The sequence below is a fragment of the Bos indicus genome, chromosome 7 (assembly GCF_029378745.1).
Source record: "Bos indicus isolate NIAB-ARS_2022 breed Sahiwal x Tharparkar chromosome 7, NIAB-ARS_B.indTharparkar_mat_pri_1.0, whole genome shotgun sequence".
In the NCBI taxonomy this organism is placed as follows: Eukaryota; Metazoa; Chordata; class Mammalia; order Artiodactyla; family Bovidae; genus Bos; species Bos indicus.
Genome location: NC_091766.1, coordinates 49,902,230 through 49,929,315, shown reverse-complemented (window position 1 = coordinate 49,929,315; position 27,086 = coordinate 49,902,230). Strand labels below are relative to the sequence as shown.

At 39.7% G+C, this 27,086-nt stretch overlaps 1 protein-coding gene, 1 long non-coding RNA gene and 1 other non-coding gene across 4 annotated transcripts in view; 2 read left to right on the top strand and 1 right to left on the bottom strand.

Annotated features, from left to right (window-relative positions):
• CTNNA1 (catenin alpha 1) overlaps positions 1-27,086 on the bottom strand; it is a 177,959-nt gene that overhangs the window by 18,724 nt on the left and 132,149 nt on the right. For both annotated transcript variants that reach the window (XM_070792049.1, XM_070792050.1), the window contains exons 10-11: positions 15,887-15,979; positions 3,010-3,166 (exon numbers count right to left, since the gene is read on the bottom strand). In XM_070792049.1, coding sequence (XP_070648150.1) covers positions 3,010-3,166; positions 15,887-15,979 — 250 coding nt within the window. The remainder of the gene's footprint in view (positions 1-3,009; positions 3,167-15,886; positions 15,980-27,086) is intronic.
• Positions 880-3,253, top strand: LOC139183845 (uncharacterized). Its single transcript, XR_011567399.1, has 2 exons — positions 880-1,595; positions 2,487-3,253. It is a non-coding gene; the product is annotated as an uncharacterized lncRNA (long non-coding RNA).
• On the top strand, positions 6,618-6,690 carry TRNAY-GUA (transfer RNA tyrosine (anticodon GUA)). Its single transcript has one exon. It is a non-coding gene; the product is annotated as a tRNA-Tyr (tRNA).

Here is a 27,086-nt window from a genome sequence, read left to right as displayed (position 1 = left end):
TATAAATATATTCATGGTTTACTGAATGTTGTGTAGCATCCTAAATCACCCCCAATATTTACAAGGCAACATTCTGAATAGAACAGCTTAGGGAAAACGAGTGCCCCTCCCTCTTCCCTCAAGTGGCTTGCACGTCCCTTTTATTTTCGAGTGCCACTGGCTCACACCTGACACACAGTGACTCAGGTTGCCCCTGCCCTGCAGCCTCATGAAACACTGCTATCAGGGTCTTGGTGGCTTTACCAAGTTATACACAATATGACCATTATTTTTTAAGCTGTAAAACTTGGGATATAACTTATAATAAGCACAAGGGAACTTCTGGAACCAATGGGACAGAATATGCAGAAATAATGGAGCTAAAACAGCAGAGGGTCCTTTCAGTCCTATCCCCTAAGTAACTTACCCTTGGAAGGGCTCTCATGAGTAGACAAGGCTACAGCAAACACACAGGCCCCATGGATTCCAAGAGGGACTGATGGAAAAGTCATTACTGGAAATATTCCTCCAAACCTATCCCACTGAAAAAGGGCCACAAAACCCCAGGACATGGGAAAACACCAATACTCCAAGGAGTCAAGTCGCATTCTTACTTTTCATTAGGTCAAATTTCATGAAGTGCACCAACCTTAAGCCAGAGCCTGTGCTGGGCAGTTGCCGAGCAGCCCCTTACTCAGAAACATGCCCACTTTGCTGAGGGACTACTGAGCACCACTGTGCCTCTGGGCGATGGGAAATGGCAGAGAGGGCAGACCTTGGCTTCTGCTGGAAAGACTGCTAAAAGCACACAGCTGCTACAGATGGCACCTGCTGTCCAACCTGCGGGGGGGGGGAGGGGCGGGGGCGGGGGCGCCTCTCAAGAGGCTGTGAGCTGGGGACCACTGGGTGCCTGCCCACTAGAAAATGGGATTCCTCTCAACGAAAGCCAGTCTGCTGGGTGAGACGGGGAGATATGTCTAATCTGCCACATAAATAGTGCTAAAGCTGCCATGGATGAGGTTAGTGTGTAAGGGTATAAAGGAATCTAAATGCCAAAACTTAACTGATCAATCCAGTAGCACTCTACACAGGCATCTGCCTGTCTCTTCCTTTCAAACCAAGCCCCTGAAAAGCACACCGTGACAACCAGAGGAATTTTGAGTAATAGCCTTGTCCTGTTAATTAATTAATTACCTGATAACTAAGCAAGCCTATGACAAAACCTTAGAGAAACACACTAATGAGGGTCTCTGAAATTCAGATGCTCTGAAAGCACTACCATCTCCTGACTGAGACTACTGTTCTGTGTTTATTTGCTAAATGGAAACTGTCTGAACTCTTTTCCATCAAGTCAACCCTTCTATTTTCCCACATTTGCATAAAAATTGAACATACTCACCAGACAAAAGTTATCTGTTAGAAAATCTGATTTCTCTTTACTGTTCTTCTGTTTTATGTCATATACCCTAAAGATATTGCCTGGATCCCACTAAATGCCACTGCAAAATCCCCTTTGTTCTCTGATCTGAAGAATGCTGCATGAGGGACATCTGATTCTATTATATTTTATTCTGCTGTAAGAGGACTAGAAATCCCTTGAGACCAAGCCTTACTTGGTAAGTAAGTTTAGGAATGTAATATCTATCTCCAGAGGGGGGCTTTGCATTTAGATTTCAGAATTGGTTGTTTGCTTAAAAGTGTGCTGTGAAGGTGGAATGTTTTTCTCTAAACCTATGAAAAAGAATAATTCAGTATTTCATTGGGAAAACAACAGAAGGCCAAGATTTCCCAAAAAAGCAATTGCTGCATTTTTGGCACCTGCAAAAATGTGCTTGCAAATAGGTTTTTTGTTTTAAAGTACCAGCACCTGCAATTTGGCAGTCCTGCAGCAGCATGGTTCACCCCCTTGTTTTGCAGTTTACAGACTCCCTGCTCCCCAATCTTTCAAGCAGAGCCAATGCTCCAGTCCCAAGGAGAGTGAGCAGAGACAGGGGAACATTGGTATGCAGAACACAGTGTCACCTTATATAGGTCACTGCTGGAGGACTGTGCTGTGCATGTACTTAAGTAACGCTTCTGTTTCAAGCCCCATTGCCGCTCACATCTCCCACGTTCCAGATTGTGGTTCCCTGGGGTGACAGGTAGTTTCAGCCCTACAAGGACCAGCCACTGACTGCCCAACAGGCCACTGGCCTCACGAAGCCTGGCACCTCCAGAGAGCAAGCAGCGTGGCCAAGGGCAGCAGAGGCCTGTTAAATGGAGAATGCATTTATACTTGCTCAACTCTAAGGAGATGGATTGAAATTTATCTGTGTGATAAACAGGGAATTGCAGTTGACAGACATTTTCTATATGAATGCAATTTACTATGTCATTACCAGTTTATGTTTATATAATGAAATCAACTGTTTTTGTGAGGTGAATTACCCAGATTTATTTTTTGCAAGTTCATAATTAAATGGTACTTAAAATATTTCCTCTCTGTTTTCTATCTGTGCATCATGCAGACAGAGTCTTTCGAAAGTAGGCAGTTAAACTACGATCATTTCTGAGGGAGAGAGAGATGCTTTCCAAGCGGAACAATTTTTACAAAAGAAACTGAAGCTGATGATGCTGGGAATCCTGTCTCCAAAGTCTCACAGGCTCATTAACAAACCACCAGTCCAGCAGGTCAGTGTTTTTTCTACACACAACAGCAGCAAGAAAGGTGGATGCTTATGGAGTTGTACAGGTCACAGCTTCAAAATGTTACTCCACACAGAGAACAACTTCCTCCAGGCAGTTTCCTGATTCATACCTCTGAGATTGAGACCAGCCCCACCACAAGCAGAACAACTCCAACCCCATGTCCAACTGCTTGGGAGTCACTGGTAGCTGTTTTCTTTAATTAAAATGAAAACCATCATAGTATTATTGCTAGAATAATTTACCTGGCCAGACTTGGGGGTGTTTTGATTGTCCATTATTGTAACATAGGTGAAAGTAATTATGCACATCCTCACATACTTCTCTGGGGAATCAGCTCATTACCTGAGACAGCCAAGAAGTCATCAATGGAAGTAATGTCATCGACAGCATCTGTGAGAACTCGGACTTGTTTTTCCCACTGTTCTTTAAAAAGATCCATGTTTTCTTGGGCCAGTTTACTCTGTGGTTTTGCTGCTAAAGCCAATGCAGCATTGATAACCTGCAAAGACATTAAAGTTCATTGTATGCTCTTTCAGAGTCAAGAAAATAAAATAAGCCAGACACTTTGGTCGGTGGAGTGGCTATGGTTTTGTCTCCTGTGCATTTCATGAGGACACACAATACCACATGCTCCACTTAAACAGTTATAACGATGGAAACAGAGAAGTATTAAACAAAAGGCTTTACATATGAATGGGAAGCAATTCATCAGAAATACAGTACTGGAAATACTGGAACTATGGGCAGTAACAAACACAAATTATCTCTAATCTCCCTACTCTGTGACAGCAACTCTTCACAATTTCTGACATTTATATTCCAGGCTTTTTCTCCTCACATACACATGTACATGTGCCAAGTCAAAAAATTCACAATTAGAATTATATGCTAATAAAACTGACTATCCTGCTTTGTTTAAATACTTCTCCATATCATTAAATGTATGTTAAAACATTAACTGTTTAGAGATGCACCTTATAGATGCACATCACTACTCCGACTGCAGGATGCCTATGTTTGTTCCAGTCACCCATCATTCTTAGTCTTGGGATGAACTTTGGCATTTTAGGCTCTTGGTACGTTCTCAAACTACATATGTGAAAAATGTTTTTCTGAGGCATACTGTACCTGACATACAACTTCAAAGAAAGTATAATATTTATTAAGTTTAAAAGTTATTTCTTCTAAAATAATAAGAAGTCATTTCTTTACAAAAAAATAAGAAGTCATTTCTTTACAAAAAAAACAACAGCTTTACTGAGATATAATTTATATGCCAAACAATTTACCCATTTAAACTGTAATATGCAAAGATTTTTAGTCAGTTTTGTAACCATTCAGTTCAGTTCAGTCAGTCACTCAGTTGTGTCCAACTCTTTGCGACCCCATGAATCGCAGCACGCCAGGCCTCCCTGTCCATCACCAACTCGCGGAGTTCACTCAGACTCACGTCCATCGAGTCAATGATGCCAGCCAGCCATCTCATCCTCTTTCGTCCCCTTCTCCTCCTGTCCCCAATCCCTCCCAGCATCAGAGTCTTTTCCAATGAGTCAACTCTTCCCATGAGGTGGCCAAAGTACTGGAGTTTCAGCTTTAGCATCATTCCTTCCAAAGAAATCCCAGGGCTGATCTCCCTCAGAATGGACTGGTCGGATCTCCTTGCAGTCCAAGGGACTCTCAAGAGTCTTCTCCAACACCACAGTTCAAAAGCATCAATTCTTCGGCGCTTAGCTTTCTTCACAGTCCAACTCTCACATCCATACATGACCACAGGAAAAACCAGAGCCTTGACTAGATGAACTTTTGTTGGCCAAGTAATGTCTCTGCTTTTGAATATGCTATCTAGGTTGGTCATAACTTTCCTTCCAAGGAGTAAGCGTCTTTTAATTTCATGGCTGCAGTCACCATCTGCAGTGATTTGGAGCCCAGAAAAATAAAAGTCTGACACTGTTTCCACTGTTTCCCCATCTGTTTCCCACGAAGTGATGGGACTGGATGCCATGATCTTCGTTTTCTGAATGTTGAGCTTTAAGCCAACTTTTTCACTCTCCACTTCCACTTTCATCAAGAGGCTTTTGAGTTCCTCTTCACTTTCTGCCATAAGGGTGGTGTCATCAGCGTATCTAAGGTTATTGATATTTCTCCCGGCAATCTTGATTCCAGCTTGTGTTTCTTCCAGTCCAGTGTTTCTCATGATGTACTCTGCATAGAAGTTAAATAAGCAGGGTGACAATATACAGCCTTGACGTACTCCTTTTCCTATTTGGAACCAGTCTGTTGTTCCATGTCCAGTTCTAACTGTTGCTTCCTGACCTGCATATAGGTTTCTCAAGAGGCAGGTCAGGTGGTCTGGTATTCCCATTTCTTTCAGAATTTCCCACAGTTTACTGTGATCCACACAGTCAAAGGCTTTGGCATAGTCAATAAAGCAGAAATAGATGTTTTTCTGAAACTCTCTTGCTTTTTCCATGATCCAGCGGATGTTGGCAATTTGATCTCTGGTTCCTCTGCCTTTTCTAAAACCAACTTGAACATAAGGAAGTTCACGGTTCACATATTGCTGAAGCCTGGCTTGGAGAATTTTGAGCATTACTTTACTAGCGTGTGAGATGAGTGCAATTGTGCCGTAGTTTGAGCATTCTTTGGCATTGCCTTTCTTTGGGACTGGAATGAAAACTGACCTTTTCCAGTCCTACAGTCATTTTTAGAACACTTCTATCACTCCAACAAGAAACTCCATATCCACTAGCAGTCCCTCCCTATTTCTCCTAATCCTTTCTTCCAGCAACCACTAACTTAACTTTGTGATTTTTTAAATTTATGTATTTTGGTAAATTTTTATGAATTACCTATTCTGGACTTTTCCTATAAATGGAATCGTATTAATATGTATATTTTTGGAACTAGCTTCTTTCACTTAACATGTTTCCAAGGCTCATACACACTATAAAATGTATCAGTACTTCACCCTTTTTACTGACAAATAATATGCCATTATATGAATTTACCACATTTTCTTTATTCAATTATCAGCTACAGACATATGAATTCTACTTTTTGGTCATTATGAATAACGCTATGAATATTTACATATGTGTTTCATTTATTTCCACTGTTTTTTTATATGTAACTAGGAATGGAATTGCTGGGTCATATGGTTAACTTTATGAGGAACTGCCTATCTTCCAAAGCAGTTGAACCATTTTACATTTCCACCAGCATATATGAGAGTTTCAATTTCCTCATATCCTTAACACTTGTTTTCCCTTTCTCCCTATTCCATTTTTTAAATAACAGCCATCCCAGTGGGTGTGGAGTGATATTTCACTGTGGTTTTGATCTCCATTTCCCTGATGGCTCATGATATTGTCTGTTAACGTACTTATTGACCCCTAGTGTCTTTGGAGAAATACCTTTCAGATCCTTTGATATATTCACTGAATGAATAAATAATGAAAGTAGTTTGAAAAAGAGCTGAGAGAATCATTAGGAAGATCTCTAGGTACAGGTGCTTATGGGTTATTGGAAATAAATGTGTTCATAGTAATGCAACTTTGAAGGTAAGCAAGGACAGGGGAAACTGGTAGTGATGGAGTTGAGATCTGCGAGGTAGGACAGCAGCTATCACAGAGTCATTTGGGCATCGTACCTGAGAGCAGGAGTTTGGGATCATGTTTTTTCGGTGCTACAGAAACCGCATGTCTTCAGGTCATGTCTGTAATTCCCAATATATTGGAGGGGTATCCAAGAGTGAGGCTATCAAATTACCCCTCAAAGACTGTAATCAAAAAACTAAAGAAGAATCAGACCCACTTGACTGGTATAACTAATTCCTCTTTCCTCCCAGCTAACTGGAAGGGATAAATTATCAAAACTATCAATTATAGATTGTAGGTTTTGAAGACTAGGCCAACCCAGTTACTATTAATAGCCCACTACTTTCAAAAGCTTCCCTGGTGGCTCAGAGGTTAAAGCGTCTGCCTGTAATGCAGGAGACCTGGGTTCGATCCCTGGGTCAGGAAGATCCCCTGGCGAAGGAAATGGCAACCCACTCCAGTATTCTTGCCTGGAGAATCCCATGGATGGAGGAGCCTGGTGGGCTACAGTCCACGGGGTCGCAAAGAGTTGGACATGACTGAACAACTTAACTTTCACTAACTTTCACTTTCAAAAGTGAATGGGTTTGGACAATAAATTACTTGTCAAAAGTATCCTAGCTTTCCCATGTGTTACACCATGGTCTCCCCTATTTTCATCATTTCCAGCCTTGTTCTTTGACCTCTTTTCCTTCTTCCCTTTGTTTCCCACTGGGTGATTCAAGATTGTGGACTACTCTTCATTAATTAACTCATTAATTCACTAATGTTATCAATGACTCAGAGTGGAGCTAGACCTTGTAAGAATACCTGGCTGAAGAAAATGTTTCTTAAGAGGGCCAAGTAAACACCAGCAGGGAATTAATTATATGTTTTAAATACTAAGATAATTTTCCCTTACAAAGAGAAAATTGCTCCCTTTGTTCTGTAATCTTTTCTCATACAGTATAATGGAGGAAAAGCACCTTGTCTAAGGTGAACTTTCTTGTTTTGATTACAAAACTGTGGGACATAATAAATTAAATACTATTTTCTGATGTATTGGGACTAGCTGCTAAGTCACTTCAGTCGTGTCCGACTCTGTGCGACCCCATAGATGGCAGCCCACCAGGCTCCCCCGTCCCTGGGATTCTCCAGGCAAGAACACTGGACTGGGTTGCCATTTCCTTCTCCAATGCATGAAAGTGAAAAGTGAAAGTGAAGTTGCTCAGTCGTGTCCAACTCTTAGCGACCCCATGGACTGCAGCCTACCAGGTTCCTCTCTCCATGGGATTTCTCCAGGCAAGAGTCCTGGAGTGGGGTGCCATTGCCTTCTCTGGTATTGGGACTAGAAAGATACTTAAAATAATACTTTGAATAATCATCCAACATGACACTTATTAGGGAAAACTCTAGAATCATTTACTTTAAAAAAGTCAAGATGTTATTGACCGAATACCTATTGTCATCATTACTTAATTAATGGTCTTTCTAGCTAATGAAATAAAGTGGGAAATGGAAATAAGAAAAGGCTGTTTAGAAAGTAGACAATAAAATTACTTTTCAATGTAGAACATCTTTGTTTATCTAGAAAACTGAAGTAAGTCAACTGAAAAACCTCTTAGAATTAATAAGAGTTCATTAAGGTAGCTAGAGACAATGTAAATATATAAAAATGAGTAACATTTCTATATACCAGAAAACAGGACATAAAATGAAGGGAGTATCAGCTCTTTATGAAAACAATAGGAAATATGTGAATCTGTAAAGAAACCTAAAGGACCGAGATATCAAAAGTAACTTTTTCCGAATACATTATAAAAAAAAAACTTGAATAAACAGAAACACAGTCCATGTTTAGGAGTAGGGGGACTGACCCATTTATTCACCAATTAATCTGGAATAGTTAATGGCTGAGAGCAGCAAATATATACATGGGATAGAGATCAGGAGGAATGAAGAGTTAAAATGTAATACAAAGCTAAAGTAATTGAAAAGAAAAATCTAAAAACACACCCTATCATAAAGCAGAAGTCAATATATGACAAAAGAGACATCACAAATCAGTGATGGGGGATGGTCCATTTTTACATTTGATGGGCTATTTGGAAAAAAAATAGTCAATGTCTGAACTTCATACTTATATTTATGTGCAAAATAAGATTGTTCCCAAATAGATAATGAGTTAGATTTAACATGATATGGCTAAAAGAATGTGTTTAATTATGCACTTACTGAACAAATAAATATTTCTTATGTTTTAGAATAGTTAAGGTTCCATGCTTCCACTGCAGAGGGCACAGATCTGATCCCTGGTCAGGGACTAAGATCCCACATGCTGTGTACCAACCCTGGCCCCACCAAAAAAAAGAGAAAATTCTCTGCTTACATTTGTATTTAAGTATACATGACAGATGAAGTATATAATGTCTGACAAATCAGTAAGGAGAACGTTAAAATACTGGTATAAAATGGAGGTAAGACATGAACAGCCCACCTAAAGTGACCTAGTTAAGAAACAACAAGAGGGAAATATTTACTCTCACTTCTAAATTAATGTGACTCACTATCCTTGCTCATTATATTTGCAAAGAGCCACAAACTAGGCACTACCACCACATATCAATGGCAACTTTTTAAATGCTACTGTAGGCTAAGACCTCCAGTACAACACTGAACAGGACATTCTTGTCTGGTTCTGATCCTAGGGGGAAGTACTCAAGCATTTCATGATTGAGTATGATGCTATCATGCTGAGGAAATTTTCTTCTACTCCTAGTTTACAAAGTGTCTTTAATCAGGTCTGGATGTTAGATTCTGTCAAACAGTTTTCCTGTTTCATTCCCACTATTCTGGTTACTTCTTCTGTGTCTCTTTTGCTGTCATCTTCTTCCACTAATGCCGGAGTTCCAAGGCTTGATCCTATGCTGTTCTATACTTCTCCCACCTGTGAGCAATTTCTAGTTTCATGATTTTACATACCACCCATCTGCCAACTACTCCCACATCTCCATCCCAGACCACTCATTCTAGCCCCCACCTCATTTCCTAACCATTTCCTACCCAGCACTCTACTCAGATGTCTCAAAATAAACATGTCCAAAATAAAACTCATGATTTCCTGCTCCCAACCATGTTGAATGCATCTCACTTTAAAATACCTATCACTCAACTTCAAGAGGACTCACAGTGTTGGGGACAGCAAGAGAACTAGATTTCCTTAGTCCAATCAGTATCTTCCTCTCCTCCAGTCTGGACTCTAAAAGAGTAATCATTCCATATCTTCTCCTCAAACCTGTCACACTTCTGAGAGCATCATCACTCTCAGCTTATAGCTCTGCTTCCTATTTAAATGAAAAGATGAATACAATCAAAAAAGAATGTCTGCGAATCTTATCACTGCATCTACCCATTTACCTGCATTTATGCCACATGCTCTGTCTTACATCTTTTTAACTGTGAATGTTCCTATCTATGCTCCCATCTCAGAACAGTCTTGCCACTTATCCACAGGATCTCACTTCCTTTCCTCTACTGTAGGACAATATCCTAGTAATTCTCTCCGCTTTAGTCTTTATTATCTATATTTCCCTTCTACTGGATTATTTCCATCAGCTGAACGTTAAAAAAAGCCCCCAACTAAAAATAAAAAGTCACTCTCAACTCCATATGTACTACATGCTACCACGCCATGTCTCCATTATCCTTACATTTAATTTGAAAGAGCTATCAACTTGCTGTATTCATCTCTTTTCTCTTGAATCCACTCTAGTGGAGCTCCTAAATTCTACCTAAACTTCTTTGTCCAAGATCATCTATGATCTTTATATGTTGCTCAATCCAAGGATCAATTATCAGGTCACATTCTATAACCATCTGACATGAATAATGACTCTTTCCTAGGAACATTTTCCCCGCTTGTCTTCCCAGATAGAGTGAGCTTCTGGTGCTCTTCTGGTCAATAATACTTCCTGAATCTCCTTTGCTGGATACTGCTCACCTCCCCAAACTCTAAATATCAGGGAACCCCAGTTTTATTTCCAGACCTTTTTATTCTGGGGTTACGCATTCCATTGGTGAACTTATCAAGCCTCATGTCTTTAAGCACCACGTGTGTGTTAAAGAATCCCACATTTATACATTTTGTCCAGACCTCTTCCCTAAACTTGACTTTATTGCGTGCATGTCTAACAGGCACCACAAAATTAAATGATAGCTCCGTCTTTCTGGTTACTAGGATCAAAACCTGTAATTTTTCCTGATTCTTCTCTCTCCTCACTTCACTAAACCTTCAGTAAATTCCACCTTCAAAATATATTTGGACTCTATAACCAGTGCTTACCACTTCCACTGTACTCTTGCCTCTGTTTCGGTCTCCTATGCTGCTGTAACACATCATCACAAAACTAGTTGTGCTTAAAACAACACAAATGTGTTATCTTACAGCTCTGAAGGGCAGAAGTCTAAAGTGGGTCCTACAGAGCTAAAATCAAAGTGTTAGCAGAACGTTCATTCCAGAGGCTCTAGGGGAAAATCCAGTCCTGGTCTTTCCTAGTCTTTAGAGGTTACCCACTCGCCTTGGCTTGTGGCCAGTTCACTCCAACTCCTGCTTCCATGATCACATCTCCTTCTCTGATGCCACCACCACTGCTTTCCTCATATAAGGACCCTTGAGATTATATTAGGGACCTTCTGGATAATCTAGGTTAATTTAACCATTTTAAGATCCTTAGTTTATTTACCTCTGCCAAGTCCCTTCTGCCATACAAGGCAATATATTCACAGGTTTTAGTAATTAGGATATTGGGGGTGGGGACAGCACATTATTCTGCTTACCACAGCTTCCTAGGGGGTCTCTCTAACTTTCCTCACAGAAGTCAGAGAGTTCTTGGTAAAATCAAAGTTAGATCATGTCAATTCTCTACTCAAAACCCGTCAATGGCTTCCCATGTGACTCAAAGCAAAAAAACCAAATGCTTTACCATGGCCATATAAAAGGCTCTATACCATTCACACTTCTGTTAGATATTTCACCCTTCTTCCTCAAATTCTATTTGCTGTTCCCTCTTCCTGGACTGCTCCCCTCTCAGACACTGTCCCTGGCTTGGTCTATCATCTCCTTTCTGGTCTTTGCTTCTACATCACTCTCTCAGTGAGGTCTTTATTGATCATCCCAATCACACAATTTAACATCCACACCAACATTGTGTATGTGTGTCTATGCTTAGTCCTGTCCAAGTCTCTGTGACTCCATGGACTGTAGCTCCTGCCAGGCTCCTCTGTCCATGGGCCTTCCCAAGCAAGAATATTGGAGTAGATTGTCATTTCCTACTCCAGGGGATCTTCTCCACCCTGGGATTGAACCCAATCCTTGTGTCTCCTGCACTGGCAGGCAGATTCTTTACCACTGAGCAATCTGAGAAGCTACACACCAACATTACAAGTTACATTAGAAGAGAAGGTCTCAAATCAATGATTTAAAAGCTTCTAACTTAAGAAACTAGAAAAAGGGGGAAATAAACCCAAAGCAAGCAGAAGGAAAAAAAATAGAGTAGCAATTGATAAAATACAAATTATCAAAAGTCAGTCAAGAATAAACAGCTAATGGTTAAACAAGTAATCTGAATATCATTATATCTATTAAAGAAATAATTTATTGTTTAAATAATAGTTTAAACAATTTAGTTTAAAATCTTCCCATATAGAAAATTCCAGGCAAGACGGCTTCATTGATAAATTCTCCCCAAACATTTAAAGAACTAATACCAATTATATAGACTTTTCAAGAAAATGGAAGAGGGAAACCTTTTACGGTATGGAAAACAGACTTTACAACAAAACAAAACAACAGACGAGTATCAATATACAAGGCTTACAAGGAGACTAGAGTGTTTCTGGGGCCCTGTTACCTACAGACCTCCATGGGAGGGGGTTAAGGGAGGAAAGAGACACAGAAAATGCTGTGAGAAAACTTTTAGTCAGAAGCATCTCCTTTGAGCTCTTCTGTGCAACTGCTGTGTAAAAATGTTAGAGAAAATCAGAAGCGGAATAACATATGAATGAGAGCTTGATGCCACAGGCTTCCCTGGCTGGTATGCTTTAGCTCATTAAAGAGCTATATATTTTCTCATTAACTATTCAAACCAGGCCTGTCTGAGTTTATGCTTATTTGATAGGGACTGAACAACAATAAATGCTTATCAAGCCTGTTAGCCACAAAAATGATCAGAATTTCCATAGCACAACGGGAGAAGCAATAATATGAAAGATAAATCTAAGTACGCAGAAGAAAAAAAAATAACATTTCTTCTTTCTCAATTCAGTTAGCGAGAAATCCACCCCTCCCCCCAAAAAAAGGACCAAAAAATGTAGATAAAGCAGCAGCTTCAAAGACTTGATTCACCCTTGCTTAAATTTCCAAGAAAGGCCATGCATTAAACCCAGCCATATGAAATATTAAACTGCCAGATTTGTATTAACTTAAATGTACAATGCTCATTCTTGCATAATGAACTATGAAAAATAAAATATTAAGTCAGATCATCTCCAAAATGCCATTCTCCGATTTTAAAGACTCAATTGCCAAAAACCTGCTGTTGGCAGGGTTTTTCCACTTTGTTTTGACCAGCATTGGATGAACTGAAAAATGAAAATCTTTTAAGCAGCTACCAAGGAATAAGACTTGAGCACACCATGAGGAGATGATGTGGGGAATCAGGTCCTTTTCCAGAACAGTTTGATTTTTTTTTCCCCTGATAAGAGCATGTGAGATTGGTGCTATCTGCTCAGATGGAGGTAGGTCCCTGTTCTGGAGAACAGAGTGAGATACTGCAGACACAAAGCAGAAGGCAATGCAGAGAGTGCTGACCTACTTTCTTCCCTACTCATGACAACAGTAAATCACCAAAAAATGGGGTGCTTTTCTCCCCCAAGCAACAAAATAAATCCACCTTCAGGTTACTTCGTCTGAACTCAACTTTAATACCACAAACATTTGGAGTTAAAATTGCTTTACTCCTAAAAAGTTAGTACTTTAGAACAGAATTTCCCATTTCCAAAAGTGAACAGAAAGATGGGGAAGAAAGGTTTCTACAGGTTCCATCTGTCATCTCTCCCCTCCAGAAAGGAACAATAAGGTCTAGGAGCCAACTCCACACTGTGGGTGGGGGTCACAGAAAAGCCCCCAACAGAGGGGCCAGGGCTGCCTGAATACAGCAGTGTGGGTACAGCTACTGACATAAAAAGAGACTGGAAAAACCCAACACACAGTCTATACTGTGAATGGATGCTGACAGTAGCCTCAAAGAAACATATACTTTAATATTGTCTACATGCTACAGCGTATTAAACACCATGTTAAACTACTGGTGAATTAACTAACTAGTTTATTCAAGTTGATTAGCTTGCCTAGGCTTTATCAAACAAGCCAGTGATGCCTGACATCACTGCCCATACCAGGCTGAAGAGAGGGACAGCCATTAGCCACCTTAAAGGAGAGGTCCTTCGAGTATGAAACACATGGGCCAGGGTAGGTGAGATGCAGCTCCTAGAAATTTGCTTTATCCTCCTCAAAGAATTTCAAAATGTTAGTTACCAATCCTTTAAAATTGGGACTTACCAAAAAATCTGAATTGTTGACTTCTCTTTACAAATAATGAAAGAATCTAGCAATAATAGGCTGGAATGAAGTCACAGTTACCTCATTTAGAAATGGCACCTACTATCCAGTTTGTCATTACCATGCCCGCAATGTCTGCTGTATTTGTTGTCATTGAATCTGCCTAGCCCTATTTGCAAGCCAGGGTAGGATGGAGCCTGGGAAGGAATCTGGGAGAACAATCACAACAAGTAACACCTTTTTATCAAGGACATATACCAAATGGCAACTAATGGCACTCCAGTACTCTTGCCTGACAAATTCCATGGATGAAGGAACCTGGTAGGGTACAGTCCATGGGGTCGCAAAGAGTCGGACACAACTGAGTGAATTCACTTTCTTTTCTTTCTATACCTAATCCTAGGAATCATCCAGGTATTGTCCTGGGGTCTGCTCTAGTAGGAGAAATGAACTACAGAAGAGAGGGAGAAAGGTTGCCTCAGAAAGCACCTAGAGCCTGGGCAACAAGCCCGAGCCAAACGTGACTTATGCACACCAGCACTCCCATTAGAATCTACTAGACTCTCTTTTTCAAGGCTTTAATATCATTTATATAAATACTCTTAGTAGGTGTGATCAGCGTATGTTACCATCTGTTTCAGCCGATATGTGAAAGCATTGTCGCTTTTCAAGCATTTCAAAATCAAATGGAGAAGCAAAGGTATTAAAAATAAAGCACTGATAGGGTAATAAGGCAAGCCTGAGAAAAGAATGCCAAATCTTTAAAACCTGCTCTAAATTTATTTCATACAACTTGTTCATCCATGAACTTTCTGGACGTGATTAAATTTACTGTGCTTATTATCTGTATAGCTACTGACTGGCCAGTAACAGACTTAATGACTGGGTTAAAGCTGAAGAAACACTGATCAGATCATGTGGATCCACAGCTGACCCAACACACTAACACCCAGAGGAAGCAACTTTCATTTGCAAACTAACCCACATGGTTGAGAATGAGAACAAAGGCTCTAATTAACCTGCGTACCAGTCAGGATCCCAGATTAATCACCAGTCTTTACTTATTTTGGTCAGGAATCATGCATATGAAAGAGCCAAAGTAATGTTTATGGTGTATCTTAAAGCTGGTGGCAGGCATAACACGGAAACTTCATTCCTGTGATCTCTTATACTCCAGTTCCCTTGATTTATTCCTCTTTATTTGTGGTCAATGTCATCTGGCAGGACATTTAGAAAGAGGTTTAGGGTATGTCCATGACCATTCTCTGCCTCAGAAACTGGAGAAGCAACCTCTTCACCAAAACAGCACTGACACTACTCAGAAACCCCTATGAGGGGCACGGAGTATCAAGCCACACAAACACGATCAGCACACTTCACGGCAGAGAGCAGCTCATCTAACATTTAACAAAACAAGCATTCTTCTGCGTGCTTCAGTGTCTTTCTAAAGCCCCAGATGCTTAACCTAGCCTAATCACCAGCCTTACAATATGCCATTGGAAATGGAGAAAAGTTCTCAAGTTTTACCAGTAGCAGGCTGAAATACGTTATTAATATCTGTATCATAAGGGTACTTCAGGACACAGCAGATTAAGGCTTCCAGTTCTTGAACCTCATGCCCTCTAACAAGATCCAAACACTGGGCATAAAGATGGAGTGTGGGTGGGCAGCAGTTATCCTTTCAGGCTCATGGGGTAACAATCCTGATGCCAGGACTACCACATGTTGCAGATGGCCCTCCCTTAGAAAGGCCCTTAGCAATGGCCACTGCCTGCCCTCCATTTGCCAGCAGTGAAAAAGGCTATACATTTCAAATGAAGGGCAAGGAGACAGTAACGCATGACGCTTAAGCAAATATCACTGGAAGTTAAACATACATTTCTCTACATGGACTGTGGATCAGTATTTTGTCCTCAAGGCTTCTATCTAAGATCCTAAAAATGAAACTAATAAAATAAAATTGATTTCCACTTTAATAACCCAAATCCAATTGGTGATAGCTTAAACACTGCTGGTTGTACTTTACCTGAGGACAGAGGGCTTCTAGCTGGCTTGCAGACATTCGAACAAGCTTTACACCTTCTTCATTGTTGGAGATGGAACAGGCCAAGTTGGCCACCTAGAAGAAAAGATAAAAAAGGTCTTTGAAGATTTTTCTCTTTTGACTGCAAAGGAAAACAAATGTACATCTACCCCATCCCTGACCTTTAGAGAACAAATGAAAAAAGCACCAAAGGTGTTTTATTTCTCACAGACTGATTACCTGCTTATGAGGACAAATTTTTTAGCTCTGTGCTAAGGAAATTAAACAGACTCCTAACACATGTCACATTGTTGGTGGCAGAACCCTGAAAGATCCTAGGGCTTATAACTCATCAGATGTACATGGGCTCTAACCTGCCTGAACAGTAACCTCAGAACAAGGGTCTGCTGGTGTGGGCAGTGATGTGAGGAAAGCTAAGGAACCGAGGCACTAAAGAATCACTGGTACCCTCAACTACAATAAAAATGTATTTTGCAGCTATTCCTGAAAGAAGGAAATCGAAATTCTAAGTTGCTATTCTCATTTGACAGGTGAATGGATACTTAAAAGTCAAGATGAGTTTTATTTGAACGCAAGGCTATTTTTCAAATAAAAAAGAATAGCATTAACACATTGAGATGGAGGTAAGGCCATCCTCATAAGAAATGGGAAAAGAAACAGAGATGATATCCCATAGATAAGAACAAAACTGTCCTTCAACTGGTTTCTTCAAAGCACTGACAGCTGGACTCTTTCCTGAATGATGCTACTTCATTTGAACTAAAATCTTTACCTTCCCATCCAACTGCCTCAATGACACTACTCGTGTAGCCAGAGACAATCTTTCCAAGTTGTGTCATATTTCTTCTGCTGAAGCTCTGGCTGTGCTGAGAATGTTGCTCTGTAGTGGCTGCTAGTGCCATGATCACTTATCCACATTTCTAAATAAACAGGTTTGCCAATTCTGTTAGCAATACCAAGGACCAACTGAATACATGGTGCTAAGAGATACCTTCTCCCCAGTTGCAAACTGAGTTATGAATGATAGACGCATAGGCAGTTGAGTATCAGAAGCACACTCTGAAAACTTAAAATGCCAGAGTAAACAAGGGCAATTGCAATAATCTTTGATTTTCACTGCTTTACCCAAGTTAAACACATAAAGACACAAGAAAAATTACATACCATTACTGTTGTTTGCAGTGTTACAGTTAGGGATTATAAGCTTTCTGTAAGACTGCTAACTATCGTAACTAGAATCCTGCAATGCTTAATCATAAGGAGAAACAAAAGAACATGCAATTTAAACACAAAAATGTATGGAAAAAGAAAATTAAGTCAGATTTTAATGTGTAGGGGCCTTCAAAATCACATACAGAAGTAACATTTACACTCCCTAAAGGTTCCAACTCCACTTTCCAGTGTCAAGTGAACCTGAGCAAAGAGGCACTTCTATTCATGATGACAAGCTACAGAGCTGATTGTTGATTTCTATTTCTTTGCTTTAAAGTGCTGCAAAACATGACATAAAACTTTTACAAACATTATTCCTCAAATATACATTTTATGGTGCTCTACTGAAGGAGAAAGCTTTAATTAGAAGTGTTTATGAAACCATAGCTTCTATTGCTTCACTGCCTTAAGAAGGCATTTTGAAACCAAATAAGAAAGCATTTTGAAACCAAATATAAAATTGGAGGCTGATGACTGAATTAGCAATTTGGGACTAACAAAGACGCCTGGTCCCGCCCCATGCCCAACATTTTAATTTTAGGGGGCCAGTCAAATGTTAGATTCAGGAAGGTCTGTCACTGTTTCTGCCTTCAACTCTCTGGCCACCACACAATTTCACATTCTCCCAATTTTATAAATCTGTAAAACTCAGAAAAAAATATTTAAGTTAAGAAACAAATTGAATTCTGTACACCATCATTCCTGTTTTCTGACACAAATCCTAACAAAACAAAAGTTATGGAAGACTTATTCTTTATTTTAAAACATTAAAGTGTTTCTGATGTACTGTTGAAGCAGTAATGTTCTACAAGAGTACACTGCCTGTTTCAGGAGGCTACCCCGCCTGCCCTGGAAGGAGGAAGCGGGCGCCTGTCACTGACAGTCTTCTCCAGATGAATGAGCTTCAATTCACCCTCCAGGGACAGGGCTACTCACTTCTTACCATGGCAAATGTGCAAATGCAACATCTCAACCACAGCTCTCTTAGAAGCTAAATTCATATACTAGCGCCAGGCTTGACTGCCATGAAAGCTGGGTATAAGGGAAGGGGCTTCCTAAATAATCTCTTTGTGGGGCTCTAGAAATTTGGATAGCAGCTAACTAGACTGAAGAAGTTTCTAAAATCTGAATTAAAAACACTCAAAGCAGCTGACTTCCATAGAGAACCTAACAGAGCTGAAACTTTGGAGAGTGATGAGTCTCTAATTTGCTTTGGGAATAAATTGTCTTATCTTTGCAACCACAGTAACTTCATGTATTAATAATTTAAATGTCTTTGATTCCCACTAATCTAAGAGGTAGGCTAAGATTGACACTATGACTCCCACCTTTGAAATTGTGACACTGCTTCTGCACCACCTCTGCCTATTCCATTTAAGTGTGGACCTTGTAGACAAGCACAACATTTCAGAAAACATTCAACTACCCAAAAAAACAGCCCTGGGCTTTTGCTGGGTTTAGTAATAATCTGTGCTGTGTGGAAAAAAACTGTCACAGCCAGGCTGTGTAAAATCAACAAATATGACATCTGTACATGACAGAAAAGACAACTTTTCAGACACTGAGGAAAGCTCCAGAACTTCTTTATTAAATACAAGTTATTAAGCAAAGTTATAAGGCAGAAAAACTATATAATTATGACAAATTTTCCTGTTATACATGTGTTGGTGACTTTAAATAAATTTAAAATTTAAGTCAAACACAAGTTGCTTCCCACTGCCCCTTAAACTGGAACCTTTACAGGAAGAAAAGAAGAGATTTCTTTTTGTTCTTAGTAATAAATTAATGACCTACTCTCATAGTAGTCTATACCTGTTGTGGAGGTGAAACAAGTAAGAAGAACTGTGAAACAGGAAGCTTTTACGTCTAAGTAATGACCCCACAACCTGAGTAGCAAGCCATAAAGTTGAAGCTCAAAACCTCTATCACTTGCTACATGGTTTTAGGTCAAGCTACCACCTGAGATTTCTTTAAAAATGGTTAAGCTATCTGTACTCTCAAAAAAAATCCAAAGTAATAATAAAATCAACTTTTCTAAACTTGTCAATATAGGAAGACAGAAGTTCCAATTGCACATCACATAAATATCAGAACCACACAAGAAATTTTTAACAATCATTTCCAAACCCACAGAAGAAATGATGATGGAACAGAGATTAAGCTTCTAACTTTCCATTTTCCAGGAAAGGGTCTTCTGACAGTCTTATTAGGAGGAATAAGATAGCTTACCCAAAAGTGAAGCACACAGGGGTGACAGAAAAGTTCCAAACTGGACTATGATGATGACTGCATAATTACAGTTACATAAATTTAGTAAAAACAACTGAATTGTACACTTAAAATGGGTGAATTTTATGGTCTGTAAATTATACCTCAATCATGTATTAGTATCTGTAAGCAACTGGCAGAAGTAAATATCAATGGAAATTTTTGGTGATGGAAGGTAATCTAAACCCAGGCATCAAAGAACTCCCACATGTGAATACCAGAATGTGAACCCACCAAACTCAGCTGGTAAAGAATCCGCCTGCAACGAGGGACACCTGGGTTCAATCCCTGGGTTGGGAAGATCCCCTGGAGAAGGGAAACGCTACCCACTGCCGTATTCTCGTCTGGAGAATTCCACAGACTGTATAGTCCACGGAGTGGGAAAGAGTCAGACACGACTAAACAACTTTTACTTTCACTTTCATACAAGGAACTGGGATCTTGGGCAAAAGTCAGCAAAAGAACTGTGTAATCAGATCTATGACTGCAAATAATCAAATGATCAAAAGTGGAGTATTAAAAAATGTTTTTTTACATTAATGGAAATAACAAAGTATACAAAATATAGAAAAGAAAAAACACACTCAAAAATAACTAGGCAGATTTGAGAAGGATCAAAATAGAATTTCAAGAGAAAAGTAATAATGACTACCATTTCTAGAAATTTAAAATAATACTGACAAGACACTGCTGAAAAGAGAATTATTAATCTGGAAGGTCAAACTGAAGAAATTATTCAGGAAAACTAAGACATTTTCATGACACGGAATCCATAAATTAAGAGACATGCAAGATAAATTGAGACTGTCTACTATTCAACTTTGAGGATTTCAGGAGGGAATACAGGGAGAATGGGGAAGAGGCCATACTCAAAGAGGTAGGTGAGGATGAAACAATTTTTAGATTTGGGAAGACAGATTTCTAAGCAGAGTAAATAAAAAAGAAATCTACACTCTGATACACTGAAGTAAAGCTTTAGAACAAAGCCAAGATGATTTTAAAAACAGCCAGAAAGTAAAAACAAATTATCTACAAAGAAAGCTCAGTGAGACTTCCTGTTGCTTTCTGAACAGCAACAATGGAAGCCAGAGAAAGGGTAATATCATCATCAAATCCCTGAAGAGGATAGTGAGGCGGAAATCCTCCTACGATTATATGTCCAATAAACTACTGTATTTTTTCAAGAATTAAGGCAAAATAAAAAATGAAGTCAAAACAAAACCAAAAACAATCTCAGAGCACTTATTCCAGACAGATCTTTCCTGCCTCAACTAAAGGCGTTTCATACAAAGATGCTTCAGGGAAAAGGAAACAATCCCATAAGGTTTAATGTCCAAGAAGAAATGAGAAGCAATGAAAATAGGGTATCGAGTAAAATTTATACAAAGTTGAAATAAGTTATTAAAGAAACACCAATGGTGTCTAACTCATGGGGCTAAAAATTAGAGAAATGAAATACTGTACAAGAATATTTAAGTTAGAGAATAACTAAAGTTAAAGCATTCTAAGATTCTCATATTGTTTCAGAAGGAGAAAAAGATACTCACTAACCTCAACCTCTGAGTTAAACATACATGCTTAAAAATATCTGGAGTTGCTACTAGTAAACAGAGTGTATGATTTCCAAACAAGAAGAGGGGGTGAAAAAATAGGAAGAAGTGGGAGGACTCAACCAATCCCAAAGAGAAAAACAGAGTCAGAAATAGAGGAGGGATTGAAAGCAGCGGGTTAAAAGGAAAGAGAGAATAAAAACGCAGTGGTAAGAATGAATCCACATGTCATGCCACACTTCAGTGAACAAAAGTAATCAACAACAACAACAACAAAAACCCCTGCTAACCTGAGTAACAGTAACTAAACTTATGCTATTTACAGGACACATTTAAAGCACAAAGAAACAGAAGGGTTGAACATTATTTTAAAAAAGAAAGCAAACTACACTGGTGTGATCGGGAGAAAGCACTGGACTCACAGCCCCTTAGTTCCCCTAATATTTTCATAGGGAGGCTGAAGGACAAGTGCTGGGTTAGCCCCTCAACAAATAACAGATGTCTGGACTCAACTTGGCGTCAACTGAATGTTATGACCTTGCCTTTTTAGAGAGAATGTACAAGCGGGGAAGAAAATGCATGGTACCTGCCACTACATTTATTACTAAAATACTGAGGGCCCTATCTATTAACTCATTCACTGTTCCTTATGTGAAAGTGCCACATTAGGAATTTTTTTTACTTTTTTACAATAGGCTTATTTCCCATGAAAAAGTGGGTATACTTCCTCCATTCTAAAGACAAAAACTAGACAACCAATTGTGTTTCTTCCTTTCCTCCATGCTACCAGGAAGTGCAATGCCACAATGAAACACAAGCATGGCAATTATAGTTCAGATGAGAAGTGTATGACTTCTCATCTGCATCACGATTTTCAACATCTGCCTTATCTTATGTTTTTGTTCAAAATGAGCCATACCAAATCAAATTTTAAGAGGCGGCAGGATATAAATATAAGGATCTCCGGTAACAGGATTAGAACTTGAATTTACTAAAACATCATAAACTATTTTAGACAGTTTTGTTATTTGATACTTTTAAAAAGCTTTTTTTTTTCATGTATAGATAACCACTCAGATGAAACTGTCATCATTTCCATTTACGTGTTACTATATGGACCACTTGAACAAGTTCCCTATTTCTGTCTAACCTCCTGAATAATCAGTAAGTAAAGCTAAGAATGGTGCCTGCCTAAACACTAGTCCATCAACTCTACTGGTGAGGCAACAGGATTATACTCTTTTCTGAAGCAGAGTGATTCCTTCTCATTCCTACCAAGGCCCTAAGAGAAAAGATTCTCAATGCTTCTTAAGAACAAAATGCATCCATCACCTTCACCTGACCATCCCAAAATTTGAGTAGGTGGTTAAATTCAGCCAAAAAAGCTGGTTAAGGTGTTAAAACAGTACATGCAAGACACTTTTGTCTTACACACCCCATTTATCTGAAATTGCACTCTTGAAAATTTGAGAAAATCAAGCTCAGTATGCTTAGGAAGTTGTTCCTAATTTCAAGGTCAGCATTCTCCCCCAAGAATACTTCACTGCTTTCATGCAAACATCCTACAGTACTAGAAAATTGAAGCTTCATTTGATTTGCTGTTTGTAAGAATTTCAGCCTACAGTATTGTACTGAGATACTGAGAAAATATCCAAGATGTCACAGGTAGATAGTATAAGGTCCTTGTTTAATTCAAATGCTCCTTACAGAGGCTTCTTCAAGGTCACTTTCCTGCGTATTATCAGCACACCACAGAATAAAAGTTATAATGCAGATCACTCAATTTGCAGTTAAAATACACGTTTCAAGCCAATAAAGCCATACCCTATGAAGTCCCGGAAAATGGGAAATACTTGGACCTGGGGTCGGGGGGACTGGGGGAGTGGCATAGCAAATAATGATAATCCAGCTCAAAATTGTACCAATTATATTTACTTTTTGGTTCTTAATTCACAAGACAATGAATGAAATACTATCTTATTGTAGCAAGTTCATTATAATAAGAGGCCTGTTTTAATACAATGTCTGGGACTGAGGGGAAAGGGATACTAAATGATAGTTTTTATAGGCAAGATTTCATGAATTATATTTTTCCTATTTCACTCTCAATTTGTGAAATCGAAAAAGGACCCAGAAGACAGCAAAATTAAAAAAGGAAAACTGATTCCTCTTTAGTTATTAAGCTGCTCACAGCAAAGGAGGTAGGCAAAGAATGAGGCAATTAAAAAGGACACGTGGATGTTGCACTAATGACAAAAAGGTTAATATTTCTGACAGAAAACAAATTTTTCACCTCAATACACTAAATTGACAAGCAACATAAAGAAATCATTAATTTGATATGGGAGAAAATCAGGTAGAAAAGGTGTTACTGTTATTATGAAGCATAGCCATGCCCTTTCATAAACAGATCAAAGACAAGCCCTCAGTGCTATGCTCCAGAACAGAAGAAAACGGTGGCGAGAAGGGTCACCAGCTCATTAATACTGACCCTTAGCTCCTGCTCCCCTACTCACTGGCCTTGAGACGCACAACCTCTATGTGCCCTTCACATAAGAAAAGGAACTCAATACCATGTGTGGAGCTAACAGATCCCACTGACAACTGTAGTGAGGCGTCAGAGGTCTTAGTCAGACCCTGAGAAAATAAGAGCAGTCACACAGCAAACACTGTTATTTGCTTTTTCCAGTAAAACCACAAAGTCATTTAATAAGGATCTGGTAGGCAGCAGGCACCACACAACCTTCCAAATACTATGCCCACACAGAGGGGCTGGAGAAATTCACTTCTGCTCCTAAAATCTTAAGAGTCAGTATATGATTTTTATTCTTCAAACTAATCTCATATTTTCAAAATGTGGTGTACAGAGAAGGCACCATAAAAGGTTCCCATTTCTCAGTGAATGCTATCCCTAATACTACTCAGAAACCATGAATACATTCAAAGCAACTTTACATGACATCCCAAATTAAGGCATTTTTTTACATTATTTTATTGGGGGGACAAAAATTAAGGAATTTGTAACTGATTGAGCAGTAAACTATATACAAAGAATTGTACAATCAACACAATGATTTCTAGTGGCAATGTGAAAGGTTCTATCCTATGCCTTGTCTCAGACAGTATTTTATAAACATCAGATTGGATAAAAGGAGAAAAGATATGCTTACTTTTTAAAAAAGAAAGAAATGACTAGTTTGGAAGGTATTGTCAATAATATTAACAGTAAAGCCAGCAACAGTCCTGACAGATAGAACACTAGACTGAATCTAAGAAGTTTATTCTGGATGAGTGTAAAAACAGAGAGAGTCCAAAAAAACCCAACTGCCCCGACAATGACCAGAACTGAGAAGATGGACCTGAGCAGCAGCACCTCTGAAGGCAAACCCTGGAGCTGGCTGACTGTGAGGTTACTGCCCAATGGCAGCTTTGGCAGTCCGATTCCGTCTATCCACCCACCCATGGAGCAAGTGTTTGACAAGGGCTGGCACTTTAGTAGAGAGCATTCAGAGAAGAGGCAGAATGAAGAGAGCCTCTCAAAGGCCTGAGGAAATCATCCAGACTAGTGCTGTCCAACAGAAATACAATGTGAGCCACATTAAGAGGTGAGATTAGAAAAAGTATTTAAACTCAAGATAATACATTTCAACATGTAATCAATTAAAAAGTTAATGATATCTTTTAAGTACATTCTTTTTCCATATTATATCTTTGAAATCAGGTATGTATTTTACACTTATAGCTCCTCTCAATTCACTTGTGCGCAGCAATAAAAAGATGGACAGGAGTAGTTCCAGAGAAGATGACTGTGGCCCCCCCATTCCTACAACCAGAGAATCCACCAGTGGAATGTGATGCCTCTGGAAAAAGGGAGTCTCCCACTGCTGAAGGAGTCTAAGAAAGGTTAAGTGTCAATGCATGGGTATTAAACAGAATGGGATTTACACATCAGAGGGACAATCAATACTTCTATGAGAAAGGACCTCTTACTTCACAGAGAAGAGATGGACTCAATCAGAAAATGAGGCTCCATAAGGGCAAACCTCCAGCGAAAAGTAGAACAATGCAAGGAACACCAGATAAGACAAGCGGTAAATCACTGGGTAATTGGCCACCAATAGGATCAACATAAAGCTGCAGCACACAAATCTGCCCTGTCTCACTTACCCTGTGTGGTGTTTATGGCTGGGTAGCAAGCTAACTGAAAACCATATACTCCATGTACCTTCAAGATGGGGAGGTGTTGTGTGTACACACACACACACACACACACACACACACACACACACACACACACACACACACACACAGAGTGTGGTCTTTGCACTGGATTACTTCTGAATTCTTAGGAGATTTGAGGACTGTCTTTGCTACTCATTACTTATGCTAACGAGGTAACTCGAGGTGAGCCACTACATGTTAGACTAATGAGACAACTCAGGAAGAGGAGGCCAATGTCAACCATGTGATTAGAGGACTGAGGCTTTCAGGAAAAACCTAGATCTAGGGGAGGAAGGGATCTTATCAATCACACCTACATAATGAAATTTCAATAAAATCTTTGGACAATGAAACTCAGTGGAGCTTCCCGGCTGAATCATCGATGTGCCAGGAGGGTGATCCATTGAGAGAAAACAGGAAACACTGTCTCTGAGACCTTCCCAAACTTCACCCTCTGTGTCTCTCCATTTGGATGGTCCTGATTTGCATCCTTTACACTAAAATGGGAGTCATAAGGAGAACACTCTCCTCGGTTTTACGAGCTGTTTTATCAAATTATTGAACCTGAAGTGGGCCAAAGGAATCCTCCAAATTTGTAGCTGGCTGATCCAAAGATTGGGTGGACTGGGGACCCCCAAACTTGCAGCTGGCATTTGTAATGAGGGCAGTCTTGTGAACAGAGAGTGAGTTGGTCATGGGAATCCTCAAATTTATACACAGTTGGGTCCGAAGTACAGATGGGATAGGGACCCCCTAATTTGCAGCTGGCATCTACAATGAGCTCAATCTTACTGGGCTTTATGCCCTCTACCTGTGGAGTCTATCCTAATTCCAAGTAGTTAGTGGCAGAACTGTATTATTTTAGAACAAAAGAATCTGGCAGAATTCTCAGTGGCTGCAGAATCTGAGCCCTTCCTTTCCTGCCAGAGGCCTATCAACACCAGCCCTTCCCAACTTTCACTTAGCACTCTCACTTCCTCCAAACCCTCAGGAAAAAAACAGCAAATGGCCCTAAAACCAAAGCTGGCTGCAGACATTTATTCCACTCAAGACGGGAAATTAATAGAAAGAAAGGAAGATGGCAGGAGATTAACAAAATAATCACAATGGAGTATTTTACCTTTGCTTAAAACAAGTCTCTCTCTAATTCAGTGTTTCATTATAATACAAAAGTACTAGTGTGGGGAGGAGAAGGCCTGTCATTGAAGTATCAAGTTACTCTTTGAATCAGGAATATGAGGCTTCTATAACAAACACTTTAAAAATTCATTTTGTTTTTATGCACACATGCAATTATTTATCTTAGTACCTCTATTACCATGAAGTAATTTAAATGTTTGCAGAATGGTACTATAAGGCCTTTGGTTTCTTCTTCTGCTTCTAAGTCGCTTCAGTCGTGTCCGACTCTGTGGGACCCCACAGACAGCAGCTCACGAGGCTCCCCCCTCCCTGGGATTCTCCAGGCAAGAACACTAGACTGGGTTGCCATTTCCTTCTCCAATGCATGAAAGTGAAAAGTGACAGTGAAGTCGCTCGGTCGTGTCCAACTCTTAGCGACCCCATGGACTGCAGCCTACCAGGCTCCTCTGTCCATGGGATTTTCCAGGCAAGAGTACTGGAGTGGGGTGCCATTGCCTTAGGCCATGTGTCGTTTAATATACATATATTATGTGTGGGGGATGGTAGGGGTGGAGGTCACTGAGAGGGGAGAGAGGTGAGAAACAAGTCAGAAGTGAGCTGTGACAGGGAATATCAAACTCTGAACACTACCGGGTGCCTGGTTAGTTCAGAATGAAATAAAAAGTATGAGCACTGACAGAGTTCCTAGAGTAAGGTCTGCAAAGCCACCAGGCCCATCTAGTGCTTCTTCTTGGGCACAAGGCTGTCTACTACACCAGTGAGCCCGAGTGGCACAGCCTTCAGTGTAAGAG